This window comes from Podarcis liolepis, assembly GCF_965112155.1.
Source record: "Podarcis liolepis genome assembly, chromosome: 11".
NCBI lineage: Eukaryota > Metazoa > Chordata > Lepidosauria > Squamata > Lacertidae > Podarcis > Podarcis liolepis.
Window position 1 is genome coordinate 56775212 of NC_139565.1, and position 17006 is coordinate 56792217.

At 48.4% G+C, this 17006-nt stretch overlaps 1 protein-coding gene across 6 annotated transcripts in view; it reads left to right on the top strand.

The window, feature by feature from the left end:
- Positions 1-17006, top strand: part of LOXHD1 (lipoxygenase homology PLAT domains 1) — a 181133-nt gene that overhangs the window by 54234 nt on the left and 109893 nt on the right. For 5 of the 6 annotated variants that reach the window (XR_014517219.1, XM_083465658.1, XM_083465661.1 and 2 more), the window contains exons 5-8: positions 1429-1527; positions 4334-4482; positions 5214-5337; positions 14955-15205. Coding sequence is in view for 5 of the 6 variants with exons in the window: in XM_083465658.1 (XP_083321784.1) it covers positions 1429-1527; positions 4334-4482; positions 5214-5337; positions 14955-15205 (623 nt within the window). In the remaining variant the exon portion in view is untranslated. The remainder of the gene's footprint in view (positions 1-1428; positions 1528-4333; positions 4483-5213; positions 5338-14954; positions 15206-17006) is intronic. The other variant, XM_083465659.1, reaches the window with a different exon arrangement.

A 17006-nucleotide genomic window follows, 5' to 3' on the forward strand; every position in this document is an offset into this window, starting at 1 on the left:
TCCACCATTGCCTTGTCGTGGTGAAGGGGCTTGAATAACTCAGAGAAGCTATGAGCTATGCCATGCAGGGTCACCCAAGATGGACAGGTCATAGTGGAGAGTTTTGACCAAACGTGATCCACCTGGAGCAGGAACCAGCAAGCCATTCCAGTATCCCTGCCAAGAAAACTCCATGGACAAAGACAACAGGCATATAAAAGTTATGGCGCTGGAAGATGAGCCCCTCAGGTCGGAAGGTGTCAAACATGCTACTGAGGAAGAGCGAAGGACAAGTACAAGTAGATTCAGAGCTGATGAAGTGGCTGGGCCAAAGCCGAAAGATCGCTCAGTTGCGGATATGCCTGGAAGCAAAAGGAAAGTCCAATGCTGTAAAGAAAAATATTGCATAGGAACTGGATGATTAGAACCTTATAATGGATTCTGGAAATTCATGCAAAGTTGGGCTGTTCCAGCTTTGGGCTGGAGTCTAGAGAATGCACAAATGATGGCTATCTTTGCACTGAGTAATGGATCTATTGTTCACGAGTAAGCCACTAACATATGAATGAGTTTTTCTGTGTTGCCTCGGGTTTCTTTAATCATTGTCATCATCTTTATTAATTGCCATCTCTCCAAGTTTTTTAAATCCCTCCCCCCCCCAATTTCTGTTTTACATTTTGGAATATTCACTTAAAAAACCTTAAAATATCAATGACTTCCCTTCCTCTCTTTCCATGGTTCATTTTGCACAACATAAATCCATGCATATTTTATATAAACTAAACCATTCAGCATTCCATTATTACATCCATCAAAACTTATTCGCACTGTTGAATTTATCTTAATGCTGCCCACATTTTCAAATAAACACAATTTTCCTCCATATATTCAATAAACATATTCCAATCTTCTTTAAATGTATGATGTTCTTCTTCTCTTACGCTCTACGTTAGGTCTGCAAGCTGCACATATTCCATCAATTTAAGTTGACAGTCTTCTTTAGTTGGGACTTTAGTCTCTCCTTTTCCATTTTTGGGCTACCAAAACACGAGCTGCAGTAGTGGCAGACATAAATAACCTTTTCCGACACCTGGGCCATCTCTCCAAGTTCTGAAAGGCACATTCTTGATGCACAAGATGGAGGTATCAGCTGACTTGAGGGAATCCTGAGGTTTACAAAATAACAAAGAAATCTTTTCTTTTCTTTTTAATGCCAGTAAGGAACTTCAAAACACAACCCGATGAGGGCAGTGTGGCTGGGGAATGCTAACTGGTACTGTTGGAGTAAAAATATATATAACCAGGGTAGGGGAATGGAATGGAGGAGCTGCATCCCTGAAGATCATCACCCCATACTGCAACATTTTGTTGCAGTTCCAACTCATTATGCATCTAATAATCTGTATCCCTGTTAACGAGGCTGTGTGTTTTTGCTCTCTCTCTTTGCAGTGAACAAATATGTGGTCAAAGTTTTTACAGGAGATCTAAGTGGCAGTGGAACAGATGCAGATGTTTTTATTAACCTTTTCGGCCAAAATGGAGACACAGGTAGGATATCAAAGAGGATCTGTTTCCTTTGGTCTGCAGCAAACCAAACTGATGAACAGTGAAATAATCCACACCCCTGAGATGTTATTCTGAGACAGGGGTGTTGCTGTTGGGGATATTCCTGGGAGCTAGCATAGTGGTTACACACAGCGTTTCTCAAACTTGGGTCTCCAGCTGTTGTTGGACTACAACTCCCATCATCCCTAGCTAGCAGCCCAGTGATGATGGGAGTTGTAGTCCCACAACAGCAGGCAACCCAAGTCTGAGAAACACTGGCACAGTGTTTGGACTAGGAGCAGAGGGACTTGGGTTCAGATTCCCACTCTGCCATAAAGTTCACTGGATAGATAATCACCATCATAATTTGCAGGGATGTTGTCTCTGTCAGGAGTTCAGCCTACACTCAAGTAGGACCCTGGCAGAGACACATGCCCGACCAGCATGTTCCCTCCCTCCTGGTCGATCGTTCGGGAGCTTCATAAGCTTTCTTCAGCCCGAACATCACAGCGACCGATGCCAACCGACACCGGCACACTTAGGGATCTGCAGAGTTTGCGCAGCTTGCTTAACAGACCTCAGCAACTCAGCATTTTGGCTAATCTACTTTATTTACATATTAACACACACGGAGCACTGCAACATGGCTCCCTCTCTCTCCAGCATCAGACAGCAAAGAGAAAGAACAAAGGACAATAGTCCCACTTCACGGAACACAGTAACACAAACATCCTGTCTCTGTCACTTCCCACTCTGTGGAGTCAAAACATACACTGTCATGTGATAGACAACAACCCCATGACTGCAATCATGGAGCAGGAATTCTAATAGTCTCAATATGTATTCTGTGTGTGTGTGTGTGAGAGAGAGAGAGAGAGAGAGAGAGCGCACTTTGCATGCCACACTACGTTTCTTGGGCAGGGGAGGGGAACTTTAATCCTGTGGGCCAAATGCAGCCCTCCAAACCTCTCTGTCCGACCCCCAGGAATCCCTCAAATCACCCCCTCCACAGCCACACCCCATCTCCCAAGGGGATGCCTTTCACCAGCTCTGCTTTGCACTTCACTTGAGTGTTTTTGCCTGGCTGGAATATGCCCTTGAACTCTATGTTTTCTGGAAAGAAAGGTGCATGCTTGTGTATGCCTAGGAGCTCGCCTGCTGCATAAAGGTAAATTTGCATCCATTGCTCCTCCCACTTTTGCCTCTGGCCCCGCCTACCACCGGCCTGTGGCCCCAGCAAGCCTGAGGCCCAGAAAGGAATGTGGGCCTCAGGTGGGAAGAAAAGTTATCTACCCGTCCTTGGAGGAAGGCTGGGATAAAAGGATAACAAACACAAAACTTTCCCGCCCACTCCCTGTTTCTCAGTTCCTGCTCTTCCCAGCGCTGCAATGCCTGTGAGGTGCTCAGAGCTGATTGATGCAACCAGATTGGCATGCAACACAAGTGAGTTGAGTACGCAGAGCCAAGTTTCGCTCATCACGAGGAGTGCAGCTGTCCTTCTGGAATTTTTCAGAAATTGTTTCCCCCCCCTCCACAGCACGTTTCAGCCTTGTATTAAACAACTATCGAAGCAAATTACTTGGTCTCTCTCAACAGATTAAATGATTGTACTTGATTAAGCACGTACCTTTTAGCAGATTATTGATTAATGAATCCATCAATTAAATTTACATGCATTTTGCATATTTATTGGCGTACCTCAAGGCAGGCGCCTCTTTGAGATGCTGAAGAAAAGTGTAGGATAAGAATAAGAATAAGAATAAGAATAAGAATAAGAATAAGAATAAGAATAAGAATAAGAAGTTTGTGGCTTAAGAAATGAAAGCTACTACTACTCACAGTTAGACTATCCCTGTTCATGGCCTGTAAGACACACTAGAACCAAAATAGCCCCCGCTCTCAAAGTGTGCAAATTATGCAGTTCATTTGCAGCTCCATTGATTTGCAGTGTGCCCTTACAGGTTAAATAATTGCCTTTCACCAACTGTAATTTTTAGTTGATGGAGTTACTGTTTAAATGATGAGAGCCTGCTTCTGCACCCAAGCCTGCCCATAAGGGTGCCTTTCTGGTCAGCTGTGGAGGGTGGAGCTGAACTGCTTCTCTCTGGGGTGCCCAGCCTCCACAGTTATATTATTGCGGGTAAAGGTAAAGGGACCCCTGACCATTGGGTCCAGTCGTGGCCGACTCTGGGGTTGCGGCGATCATCTCGCTTTATTGGCCGAGGGAGCCAGCGTACAGCTTCCAGGTCATGTGGCCAGCATGACTAAGACACTTCTGGCGAACCAGAGCAGCGCATGGAAACGCCTTTTACCTTCCCGCCAGAGCAGTACCTATTGATCTACTTGCACTTTGATGTGCTTTCGAACTGCTAGGTTGGCAGGAGCAGGGACTGAGCAGCGGGAGCTCACCCTGTCGCAGGGATTCAAACCGCCGACCTTCTGATTGGCAAGTCCTAGGCTCTGTGGTTTAACCCACAGCACCACCCACGTCCCGCCATTATTGCGGGTGCCCAAGTTTAAAAGGGGGAATGTTACTCTGCTAAATTGTAGAACTTGTTAACACAACTTGGAAAGGCTATAATTAAACAATATATTCTCTCCTGCCTCCCTGAACATTCCCACAGATTTGCATGCTCCTGTTGCACTTGTGCCTGGAAATGGCTCCGATGGCTGACCACATGCAAGGGCCTAGATTAGGCGCATGCCCCTGACCCTGAATCTCCCAGCTGAAATCTCTGACACATGCATTCCTGCACGGAACAGTTCCTCATCTGTTTGCCTTTTCCTTTCCATGCCATTTGCTTCTCAGGAGAGCGGAGGCTGGACAACGACAAGGACAATTTTGAGAAAGGTGCGGAAGACAAGTTTACCCTTGACGCTCCCAACCTGGGAAAGTTGAGGAAGATCACCATAGGCCACAATAACAAGGGAGGCTCTGCTGGATGGTTCTTGTCCAAGGTTTGTGCAGATGAGCTGATTGTTCTCTAGGGATATAGGAAGCTGCCTTATAGAAAGTCAGCCAGTAGGTCCATCTAGCTCCTTACAGATTTACATGGATTGGCAACAGTTCTCTGGGATCTCAGAAACAGGTCTTTTCCAGAACTACCTGCAGATGCCAGGGACTGAACCCACCTTGACCACTAGCCGGGCTGCCACCCAATCCTCTGAGTCCCTCCAAGGAAATCAACACACTCTCTCTATTTTTGCAAGGAAGGTTGCAGTTCCCCCATTAGGCAAAAGCATAGTGCGTTTGTTGACAGGGCCTTTTTGGTGGTGGTTCCCCGCTTGTGGAATGCCCTCCCTAGTGAGCTGCACCTCTGTCCATCATGATTAACTTTCAGGGAGGGTCCCAAAACATTCTTGTTTACCCAGACATTTGGTGGCTGAAGAATATTGGCAGTCCCATCACCTACCTCTGGATGTCATGAATTGGAGTTGTCTTTAGAATGTTTTTGCTTTGCTATGGCTTTCCAGTTGGGAATCTGTTCCCCCCCCCCTCAGAGGTGGGGGCTCTTTGCAGCGAATGGGTGGGGTACAAACTCAACAAACAATAAATAAAGGGAAAGTATGGGCGTGTGTTTCTTCCCATGATTCCAGCTAAAAGTAGTTAGGTGTCCTTATTAAATGCTGTGTCTTTCTTGTACCAGTCTTCCTCTCCTTGTTCAAACGAGTCTCTGTTCTCGCCCTAGGTTATCATTGAGGACATAGGCAACAAATGTATTTACAACTTCCCATGCGGCCGCTGGTTTGCTCTGGATGAAGATGATGGGAAAATCCAGCGGGATATTCTAGTGGGAGGAACAGAGGCTACAGGTAAATGCATTTGCAGGTAAAAATACTCCTTTAGGCTTGGCCTAAATATTTATCATTCAGGAAAGGGGAACTAATGCAGCTTTTCTAAAAGGGAAGAAGCACAGGAAAAACCACACCTTCCTTCCATATATATTCCGAATATACCTGAAATATACTCGGAGTCGAGAGTGGATTTCATGCTCTTTATTCAGCTCATAGTGGTGAGGAGGAATGTTAGTTCCCCCAGAATGTCTGCTTTATATACATTATTTACACAATGGGCCCCACATGATTGGCTAATTCCGGGATTCTCCTGTAGGCCAATCAGGTTGCGGATTCACTTCCACCTGGAGCTGGATTGGGTGGCTCCTGTGGACCAATCAGACTGCTGCATTCTGGGTCCTATTGTTCTAGGACCAATCAGACTGCAGCATTCTGGATCCTATTCAACTCAGTACATAACAATACCCTTCTGTTATGTGGGGGGCAGCACAGAGGACTTCTGCCTTTAGGTGTGGGGTCCTTGACTACAGCTTTCTCACATTAGATCCACGCAGCATTGCGTATCGCATCTTTTAAACATGGGGCCCTTTGGGATTGGTGGGATGGAAAACAGGGAGGCCAACAGTAGGTGGCTCTAGAGCTAAATACAGGCAGAGCCACCTGATTTTAGTTCCCTCTCCATCCTCTTCCCTGTTGAGTTCTACAAGGGCAAGACTAAGGAGGAAGAAGCAGACAGGATATAAGCAAGACAGCTGGCACCTGAGGTCTGGCTAAAGGCTGACTGAGGTTGGTGGACCAGCTGCCATTGCATTGAAAGGCGGTATTTTGGAAACATGGGAGCTTAGGAGAATGCTTTTCGTCTGTTCATTGATATAATTGATATAATCCCCCTTTAAAGCCTTCAAAATTTATGGCTTACAGACCTAAATATAGAATAAGAGAACAAGAAGAACATACTTTTAAAGAAGATTGGACTATGTTTATTGAATATACGGGGGGAAATTGTGCATATTTGAAAACATGAGCAGCGTTAAGATAAATTCAACTGTGTAAATAAGTTTTGATGGATGTAATCACGGAATACTGAGTGGTTTAGTTTATTTAAAATATGCAGGGATTTATGTTATGCAAAATGGACCATGGAAAGAGAGGAAGGGAAGTCATTGATATTTTAAGGTTGTTTAAGTGAATATTCTAAAATGTAAAACAGAAAATTTAATAAAAATTATGGGGGGGGGGGACCGAAAAATTTATGGCCACCAACTGCATCCTTGGGGAACAGATTTCACAGTTCAGCTATGTACTGTGAGAAGAGCCAGTGTGGTGTAGTGGTTAGAGCATTGGACTAGGGCCTGGCAGAGACCAGGGTTCAATTTCCCACTTGGCCATCATGCTCACTAGGTGAACTTGGGGACCAGTCATTCACTCTCAGCCTAACCACCTTGAGCTCCCTGGAGAAAAAGGTGGGATATAAATGCATAGCTGTCAACTTTCAGATTTGAAAATAAGGGATCAGCAGCCTCACCTGTCCCGGGGACAGTCTACGGGAATCTAACAATCCTGGATAGCAGCGGGAAGCAGCGGGAAACGGCGCTGGAATAAGGGAATTTCCCGTAAAAAAGGGAAGGTGGACAGCTATGTATAAATGCAATAAATAAATAAGAAATAAAAGAAGCAAGAGGTGGTTGGTGACTTGTCTCAGGGCAGTGATGGAGCACGAACGGCTCTGCTAGGTAAATTTGATTTCAGTGGTCCAGGCAGCCGGATCTGCAGGTTTTGAGCAGGAACAGCTGTTGGGGAGGGGCAAAGCCCTGGAGCTAGTCTACCACTGGCATTGCTGCCATATATTGGGGTGGCGAGGGTTGGGGCAGGGTAGCAGCAAGGCCAGGGTGCTAGTGAATGTAGCCATGCTGCTGCTGGGTGTGGGAGCCAGGTCAGTGTCTCCACACACCCCTGCTGGCTGTTCCTGTTTTGAAAGTTGCGTGGCAAGTTCCCGCTCCCCCCCAGTGGAAATAAAGACACAAGACACAATTATCAAGGTTAGTGGGCTAAATAAGGTCACAACTTTATTGGCTACAGGAGATGAGTGGTATTGGCTTAGGCATTGGTCCTAACTGACTATATCTGGCTTCAGCCCGTCCGCTTGAAGTCCGGGAAGGGTTAACCACCAGTCGGGGGAGTCCTGCTGATGCGCATCAACTAGGAACTCCCCCAGGGTCACCGCTAGGGGGCATGCCTTAGGCCCTCACCTCCTTAGGCTTCGGACAGGCCACGCCCCCCGGAATCCTTTATTGGACTACCCTTCAATATGTGGGGCAGGTGATGGTGTTTCCTCCCCTCTTCCATCTACATAACAATACCAATACCAATGCCTAACCGCCAAGACCAAGAAAGTTGTGACGATTTGCTATGAGGTAGGTGAAAACCAAGTGGCTGGTGCCAATTTGCCAAGTGGAAAAATTCCTACCAGGCCCCTCAGTGGCGACCAACCGAGGTCCATAGCTAGGTCAAGGAACGAAAATATTAAAGGCGGGAGGGTGGGAAACTGGAGCAGCTGGAGGAGGCAAAAGAGGGAGATCCCCGACCGCGCCTGCATTAAATGGAGCAGGCCACGTCCCCCGAGCCAGCCGATTGGCTGGCCAGGGGGTGATGCGGCCAGGGATTCCCCCAATCACACGGAGGCTGAGCTCCAGCCACCGCGTGCCTGGTGGGGGCGCCCGCAACACCACCTCCTTTGCAAGGTGGAAGTGGCTTTACAGAACAAGCTTCTGAATTAGAAAACCCACAAGGGCACCAAGCGAATGCCCTGGTATTTGCCGTGGGAGTTGCTGCTTCTGGCTTCCCAGTTACTGGGAAGGAAAATAAAAAATGCATCCAAGTCAAGGATGCTTTTGATGCTCATTTTGCAGCAGGTTTTAAGATTACGGAGGTACACGGCCTCTTCTTTAACCCTGCAGCCACTGCCATAGATGCCCGGTGGCAGCCCTGTTTCAATTTCATAAGGAAACTGGCAAAACGGAGAGGAATTGTAGCCCGTTCTCGAGGTGATGGAGAACAGGATTTCTCCTGCCAGATCAGAACCTGACAGGATCTGTACTCAGTGCCTTCTCCTTGACATTTTGCCGTAAAGCCGAGAAGGCAAAGTTTGGTCTTGCAAAGATGCCTTCAGGACATCCTTTTCCCAAAGGTTCTGATGCTCCGAAGGCCATGCGGGGCTTCCTGCCCCCCTGGGGAGAAGGGCAGGGGGTGGGGGGAATAGGCCATCAAACAATATTCCTGGCCTCAAGGCATCTGGGCAAGCAGCGGGCATGCTGGGGGGGGGGGCGGGGGGCGGCTGCTTTATCCAGGCTTCTTTTAGCGGAGTCACAGCCTCTGTTGTGTGAGGCACCCTTTCGGAATGGCTTAATTATTGATTTGAGCAACGGGTGGACAAGCTGTTGCTGGTGTGCTCCACACCGATTGGTTTTATGCTTTGGATTCTTGGCTGAGGGGGGAAATGAGCAAGCCTTCTCCAACTCGTGGGTGCCAATCCTGACCCTGCACCCTGCTTTTACCCACAATCGTGTGTCTGCAGAATGCCACGGCGAGGCTCCTTACGGGGTCCTTGCCGCAGGATCACATTCATCCAGTGCTTTACCAACTGCACTGGCTCCCGGTGGAGTACAAGGTCGGGTTTAAGGTGCTGGCTTTGACCTTTAAAGTCCTATGCGGCCTAGGACCCATGTACCTATGGGACCGCCTCTCCTGGTATGCCCCGCGGAGGACCTTAAGGTCCACAAATGACAACACTTTGGAAGTCCAAAGTCACAAGGTGGTTAGGTTGGTCTCAACCAGGGCCAGGGCGTTTTCAGTACTGGCCCTGACTTGGTAGAATGCTCTGTCACAAGAGACCAGGGCCCTGCGGGACTTGACATCTTTCCGCAGGGCCTGCAAAACAGAGCTGTTCCACCTGGCCTTTGGTTTGGACTCAGTCTGACCCTTATGTTTCCCTCCCCTTATGGTTTTGATCTATGGGCTATTATTAAAATGAGGCTGCTTTTTAAATTGTATTTTAACCTGTATTTTAATTCCCCCCCTTCCCCTATTATGTTTTTATTGTAATTTTACTGGTGTTAGCCGCCCCAAGCCCGGCTGTGGCTGGGGAGGGCGGGGTATAAATAAAAATTTATTATTATAATTAGTAGTAGTAGTAGTAGTAGTAGTAGTAGTAGTAGTAATGAGAGCTCCTGCAAAGAAATGCCTTCTCACCCTTTGAGAAAATAAGGGCTTAAGTGTCTTAATGGGTATTAGAACTTTCCCACATGGCTTTATGTAGACTTGCTAGCATTGCTATTCTAAGCAGAAAAACGAATCTTCTCCTTCTCCTTCTATTCTTCCATCCAGCAAGGCAAAGGGTGGGTCCAAAGGGATTCAGAATCAGAAGAGGTGCGGTGATTCTGAGTCAACCGTTTTGAGCCAGTGGGCACATTGGGAATCTTGAGGAAGTGTCGTGGGACCAGTCCCAGAAATGGCTGCAGAGGGGGTGTGGCACATTGGAAAAGGGCTGTCACATTTAAAAGAGCAGGAAAGAGAAGCAGGGCCATGAAAAGCTCTATCAATGGGGAAAAGGCACTTACATCAGGCCAGCTAGCAGATCTGGAGTTGCAGACAGGAACCTGTCCTGAATTTCACTGGGGTTTCTGCTGAACATTATGTTGTTGGTTGCTGCACCCCACGAATTCATCCCAGTCCCTCATTTTCCCCGAAGGCAGCCATTCTAAGCTTTCAGCTTCTGCTAGGCAGCATATTTGAAAATGAGATCCTAGATGTTTAAATACAGATTTCTTCCCTCCTTTTAAACGCATGGCTTTGGAAACACCAGGCTGAGTGTGCTTCCTTCGGCTATCTCCTGGGATGGGTGCCTTTCCCTCCCTCCCAAATGATGATGAGCATCAAGGTAGCTCTGCACTGAGTATTATTTATTCAACCTGCTTAGTGTCATCATGCGGCTTTTGCCATCGTTGAACTGCTACTCAGGTCTTTTCCCGCTAGTGTGCAATAGAGGCTATCACTGTTAAGACCTCCTGCCGTGGGCCTTTCAATGTTATATGCAATTTAACAAGGTGAAATCTTTGCAGAAGGAAAACTACCATATTTACAGTACGCCGCAGGCAGCCGTGAAACAACAGAAGCCCCTGCAAGGACAAGCCTAGTGCCTGGATTTTACTTAAACCTCAGTTGCGGCTGGTAGTTGCAGCTGCTATCGTTAGCCCCGAGCTCTGCTGCAAAATCAGCCTCGGAGGATTCACACATTTAAAGCACAAGACTGTCATGGAATTCTACTCAGTATTGATCCAGAGTAGATTCCAATGTATAGTTGCTGTTGTTGTTGTTGTTTAGTCGTTTAGTTGTGTCCAACTCTTCGTGACCCCATGGACCAGAGCACGCCAGGCACTCCTGTCTTCCACTGCCTCCCGCAGTTTTGTCAGACTCATGTTTGTAGCTTCGAGAACACTGTCCAACCATCTCGTCCTCTGTCATCCCCTTCTCCTTGTGCCCTCCATCTTTCCCAACATCAGGGTCTTTTCCAGGGAGTCTTCTCTTTTCATGAGGTGGCCAAAGTATTGGAGCCTCAGCTTCACGATCTGTCCTGCTAGTGAGCATTCAGGGCTGATTTCCTTCAGAATGGATAGGTCTGATCTTCTTGCAGTCCATGGGACTCTCAAGAGTCTCCTCCAGCACCATAATTCAAAAGCATCAATTCTTCGGTGATCAGCCTTCTTTATGGTCCAGCTCTCACTTCCATACATCACTACTGGGAAAACCATAGCTTTAACTATACGGACCTTTGTTGGCAAGGTGATGTCTCTGCTTTCTAAGATGCTGTCTAGGTTTGTCTAATGTATAGTTAGCAGAGTAAAAACTTAAAACACGTTGCAGGATTCCCAAAAAATAGACCAGAGGCAATTGTATTTTATCCAGCAGAGCTTTACTGCTACTGAAGGCAAATGAGCATAATGTGTCACAAATCCAATACATTCAGGATTGGCCCTGTCCATAAAAAATCCATTTGCAGCAGACGTAACTTAACTCAAACTTACAATAACTCAACCTAAATCTAAACCTTAACACTAAGCGTACTGTGCACAGAACACTACACCAGAAGAAAAAGAGATAGAAAATGAAACCCAGGCTCCTTCTGGCCCTACTTTTATAGTCAGCATGACCTTGACAGAAGAGATAAGAGAACCAGTTTAAACCAGCTGTGCTCAGCTTCTCTGAAGGAATAACCCAAACACCAGGAACCTTCTGCTTGTTTCTTTCACACAGAGAAGCTTCCAGAAGCTTCCAGAACCCTCTTGAATTAATTAGAATAGGAAATATCTCTACACATCGAATCAATACTTTTTGTACCAAGAAATGCAAACTGACAATGGACCCCCCCAAAAAAAAAGAATAAAGGGAATTGTAGTTTATAAAAAGTTCTGGAGATTTTAGTTTTCTGAGGGGGAACTTGCATGCTTTCAACGTGTGTTGACTATGCTTTAGATGTATGGTGTTGGGGTGGCCTACACATCAGTTGGAAGGGTTGGGTGCTAGTTGAAGCCCAGTTATGGTTTTGAAGAGGACTGGTCTCCCTGGCACCCCAGGTGAACAGTTTCTTTGGTGACCCCTTTATTCACCCACTTATTTATTTCTTGCCTTTGTATCCCGCCTTCTTCTCTCCACGGTGGCCTACATGGTTCTCTCCACTCCTCATTTAATGCTCACAACAACCCTGTGGTTGTAGGTTGGGCTGAGAGGCAGCGGATGGTGCGAGGTCACCCACTGAGGTTCATGGCTGAGTCTCAAGGACTGGCTGGATGAGGAAGAGCAGTTAGAGCATCCTGCCCAAGACCCCCCAGGGAGGACACAGTAGAAGACCACTTAGATCCCGGATAGTGGTGGTGGGACACCGAGGAGCAGTCTATGGAAGAAAAGAGCTGGGAGGTGCTAGAAGCAGAGGGGTTGAGCAATCAAGAAGAAGGAGGGTCCTCCAGGATTGTCCCTGCTACACAACAACGGGGCAGTCCCAGTCCTGTTGTCTCTCTTCCCCCTTTGACTCCCTGCATGATGCTGAGCAATGGGCCAGACAGGCCTAGAGAAGGAGCCCACCTCCTGGATGTAGCCTTCGTCTGCTTGGGAGGGATCCAGAGTGAGAGGCTAGAGTAAGGTTACCAGATTTATTTCAATGAATCCAGGGACACAATCAATCAATCAATCAATCAATCAATCAATCAATCAATCGTGTGTTTCCCCCCAGAAAAAAGTTATTAAAGAAGAATTAATATCTTCTCTTCTGTGGTCTCCTCTGTTGCGCGGCCTTCCTCTGGGTCCCGGCCTTTCTTGGAGCACTAGCCATGCTTCCCCCCTCCCTCCCTCCCTCTCCCTCCTTGCACTGTGATCCTCTACAGGCTTACTCGGGAGTAAGCATTAGCAGAACCCCCCTCCTCCTCCTGCTGCCCTGCCCGCCTGTCTGGGCATCTCCTGCATAGACATCATCCAGTGGCCGCCCATCTGCGCCGTGGCATGCCCAGTCAGTGGGTCCGGGGCAGAGCCAGCGGCAAGCGAGTGGGAGGAGGCGTGCTTGGGCCGAATCAGCTTGTCTCCTGCTCGCCTCTCATCTGTGATGGCCAACGACGAGCTGGCCAACAAGCTGATCTGCTGCTTGCAAGTCAAGGAGCACAGTGGCAAAGCCGAGCAGCAGCCACAGCCGCCCAAGCACCACCCAGAGGCCGAGCCGGAGCCAACTGCCTTGGGCAGCGGTGCTGACGGTGAGCTGAGTGCCAAGTTGCAGTGGCGCACCAACCCTGCGCAGCTCTTGCCCGGTGCCGGCACCCAGCACTGTGTCTTTAGCCCCTATTCCGAGTCCTGATATGATGTGTCTTGTGGGGCAACATATCATATGGGGACTTCCAGCGAGGCAAAATGGTGGGCGCCAAGGCAGCGGCCAGCTCTTGAAGCCAGCCAGAGCCAACTGCACTACCAGGCTGGCTCCGGGCTGCTGAGGCTGCGGCTGCTGCTGCTGCCACATTTCCCGGGGACATTAGATGAAATCCGGGGACATTCCGGGGATGGAATTTGTCTGGGGACAAATTTGCAAATCCGGGGACCGCCCCTGGGAAACGGGGATGTCTGGTAACCCTAGGCTAGAGGGGAAGGGTGGAGATACTGGTCAGTTTCAGCAGTGTCTCAGCTGGATGAACCAGAGGATTCTGCTGTGCTGTTGTTTTCTGTTAATAAAGAGTGAATTGCATTCTGTGCCTGCCATGTGTACGCTTCCCTGTGCTTGACCCGGCTCTTCTGATGGCTCCTTGACACTGAGTAAGGATTGAACCCTAGCTGAGTGGAATGTGCTCTTCAACTGTAACAATACCTCTTCCTTGCCCATAGAGAGATGGGTGTATGAATGTGGGTAGAAACCTGCCTAGAGGTAAAGGTAAAGGTACCCCTGCCCGTACGGGCCAGTCTTGACAGACTCTAGGGTTGTGCGCTCATCTCACTCTAGAGGCCGGGAGCCAGCGCTGTCCGCAGACACTTCCGGGTTACGTGGCCAGCATGACAAAGCTGCTCTGGTGGACCGGCACCAGAGCAGCACATGGAAACGCCGTTTACCTTCCCGCTATAAAGCGGTCCCTATTTATCTACTTGCACTTAAGGGTGCTTTCGAACTGCTAGGTGGGCAGGAGCTGGGACCGAACGACGGGAGCTCACCCCGCCGCGGGGATTCGAACCGCCGACCATGCGATCGGCAAGTCCTAGGCGCTGAGGTTTTACCCACAGCGCCACCTGCGTCCCATAGAAACCTGCCTACTATAATAACAATACTAATAATACTAGTAATACTAATACTACTAATACTAATAATAATTTATTATTTATACCCCGCCCATCTGGCTGAGTTTCCCCAGCCACTCTGGGCGGCTCCCAATTGAGTGTTAAAAACAATACAGTATTAAATATTAAAAACTTCCCTAAACAGGGCTGCCTTCAGATGTCTTTAAAAGTCTGGTAGTTGTTTTTCTCTTTGACATCTGATGGGAGGGCATTCCACAGGCGGGTGTCACTACTGAGAAGGCCCTCTGCCTGGTTCCCTGTAACCTCACTTCTCGCAGGGAGGGAACCGCCAGAAGGCCCTGGGAGCTGGACCTCAGTGTCCGGGCTGAATGATTGGGGTGGAGACGCTCCTTCAGGTATACAGGACCGAGGCCGTTTAGGGCTTTAAAGTTCAGCACCAACACTTTGCAGTGTGCTCGGAAATGTACTGGGAGCCAATGCAGATCTCTCAGAACCGGTGTTATGTGGTCCCGGTGGCCACTCCCAGTCACCAGTCTAGTTGCCGCATTCTGGATTAATTACAGTTTCTGGGTCACCTTCAAAGGTAGCCCCACGTAGAGCGCAAAGGTAACGTTAGCAGGCATTGCTCTGCCTCTGACCCCACCCACCTTTGGCACATGGCCTCCAGAAGTCTTCCCAGGAATGAATGTGGCCCTTGGGCTGGCAACTTCCCCCACTTCCCCTGTAAAAAGTGTTGCCGAAAGAGCAGACGCCAAGACTTCCACTGTGGTGGTTCCTCATCTCCCTCCCTGTCTCTTCTCCCATCTCCCACCATCCAGGCATTGTCTACAACGTGGCTGTGGTGACTGGGGACATCAGAGGGGCTGGCACAAACTCCAAAATCCACATGGTCATGCATGGCTCCAAAGGGCTGAAGAACAGCGGGAAGGTCTTCCTGGAAGGAGGCGAGTTCGAACGTGCCAGGACTGATCTTTTCAATGTGGAGATAGCTGCTCTCCTGAGTCCCTTGAGCCGTGTCTCAATTGGACACGACAATGCAGGTGTCGGCTGCGGCTGGTACTGTGAGAAGGTGAGGATGGGTCACTTCAAGCCTTTGGACAGCTGTCCAGTCACTTTTCCCCTATTTGTGGTCTGACCAGAGTGACTTGGAAGGCTTTCAGCTCTTGTTTCAGTGATGCTGCTGTCAGGTTAGCCAGTCAATACGATGCAATAATGCGCCCCACAAATCTGATTTCGTCTAATATATGCCATGCGGCACTGAAACATATGCAGAAATCAATTGCGTGCTCATTAGGCACCAGGGCTGCTCTGCAGTTGCAAGATTGGGGGATGGCATTCCTTCTCCGCCTCTTCAGCCACTCTTACAGTTGTGCAGAAGGGATGTGGAGGTCATTTGTGGCAGGTTTGCCTTAATTTCTAGGGAGAGGCAGCAGATTCCAGATCAAACCCAAGAGCTGTGTCATCCTGCGATTTGTGGACATTGCGGTTTTGCAGTTCAGTTATATATAATAATAATAATTTATTATTTATACACCACATATCTGGCTGGGTTTCCCCAGTCACTCTGGACAGCTTCCAACCGAATATTAAAAACAATACAGTGTCAGACATTAAAAACTTCCCTCAACAGGGTCGCCTTCTCTTGTCTTTTAAAAGTAAAATAGTTGTTTATTGCCTTGACATCTGGTGAGAAGGTGTGACAGGGCAGGCGCCACCACCGAGAAGGCCCTCTGGCTGGTTTCCTGTAACCTCACTTCTCGCAATGAGGGAACCACCAGAAGGCCCTCGGCGTTGGATCTCAGTGTCCGGACTGGATGATGGGGGTGGAGATGCTCCTTCAGGTATACAGGACCAAGGCCGTTGAGGGCTTTGAAGGTCAGCACCAACACTTTGAATTGTGCTTGGAAGGAGTGGGGGGAAGAGGAGATGGATGGGGGGCTTGTTTTAGGAAGGGGGTGGTGGTGATGTGATAGCCAGCTCCAAATATTTGAAGGAATAGGGACAGTGGATAAATTCAATTCAGTCCGCATTTGTAGGCTAACTTATCTAATTAGCATTTCCTGAAATCATGTGGGAACCAAAACACAGCCATCCTTTGAAAATTTTCACCTCTCTGAAGTGCCGTTCTCCAGCCAAGTAGAGTGTCCATAAAAATGCATTGCTTCGGGGGATATTTCATGGCAAAAATGTGTATGTTAGGCAAAATTGTATCAGGAGAAATTTGCACTAAAATGATGAAGGATTTTCATGAGGAATGCATTTTAAAAAATACTGCAAAGGAATTCAGCTCGGCGGTGGAACATCTGTCTTGCCTACAGTAGGTCTCGAGTTCAAGTCCTGGTGTGTCCCAGTAGGGCTGGGAGTGTCTCATGGCTGAGTCAGTATAGACAATTGTGAGCTAGATGGAGCAGAGGTCTGACTCTGTATAAGATAGCTCCCTATGTGTGCACCGACCCCTCTCAGTCTCCAGGCTTCAAAGATAGCCGCCTGGAGCCTCCGGAGCGCGGCAGGAGCTCCCGCTGCACTCTGGAGGCTTTGGGTTCCTTTCGCTGAAGGGTAGGTGCCCCTTCAGCTAAGGCGCAGCGCCCCTTCAGCTAAGCGGGAGGAGAAATGGAAGGGGCTCCGTTTCTCCTGCCGCTTCGCTGAAGGGGCGCTGCGCAAAGAGGGGGAGATTTTTTTTCCTTGTTCTCCCCCTCTAAAACAAGGTGCGTCCTATGGTCAGGTGCCTCCTATAGAGCGGAAAATACGGTAAGCCCGGGCACACATGATCGATCACGTGACATGGGGCGCACACACCCCATTTGAATGTCAATGCCCATTAACTTTGGGGTGGGGGCCCTCAAATATTTTATTGAGAGGACTGAAGGGAC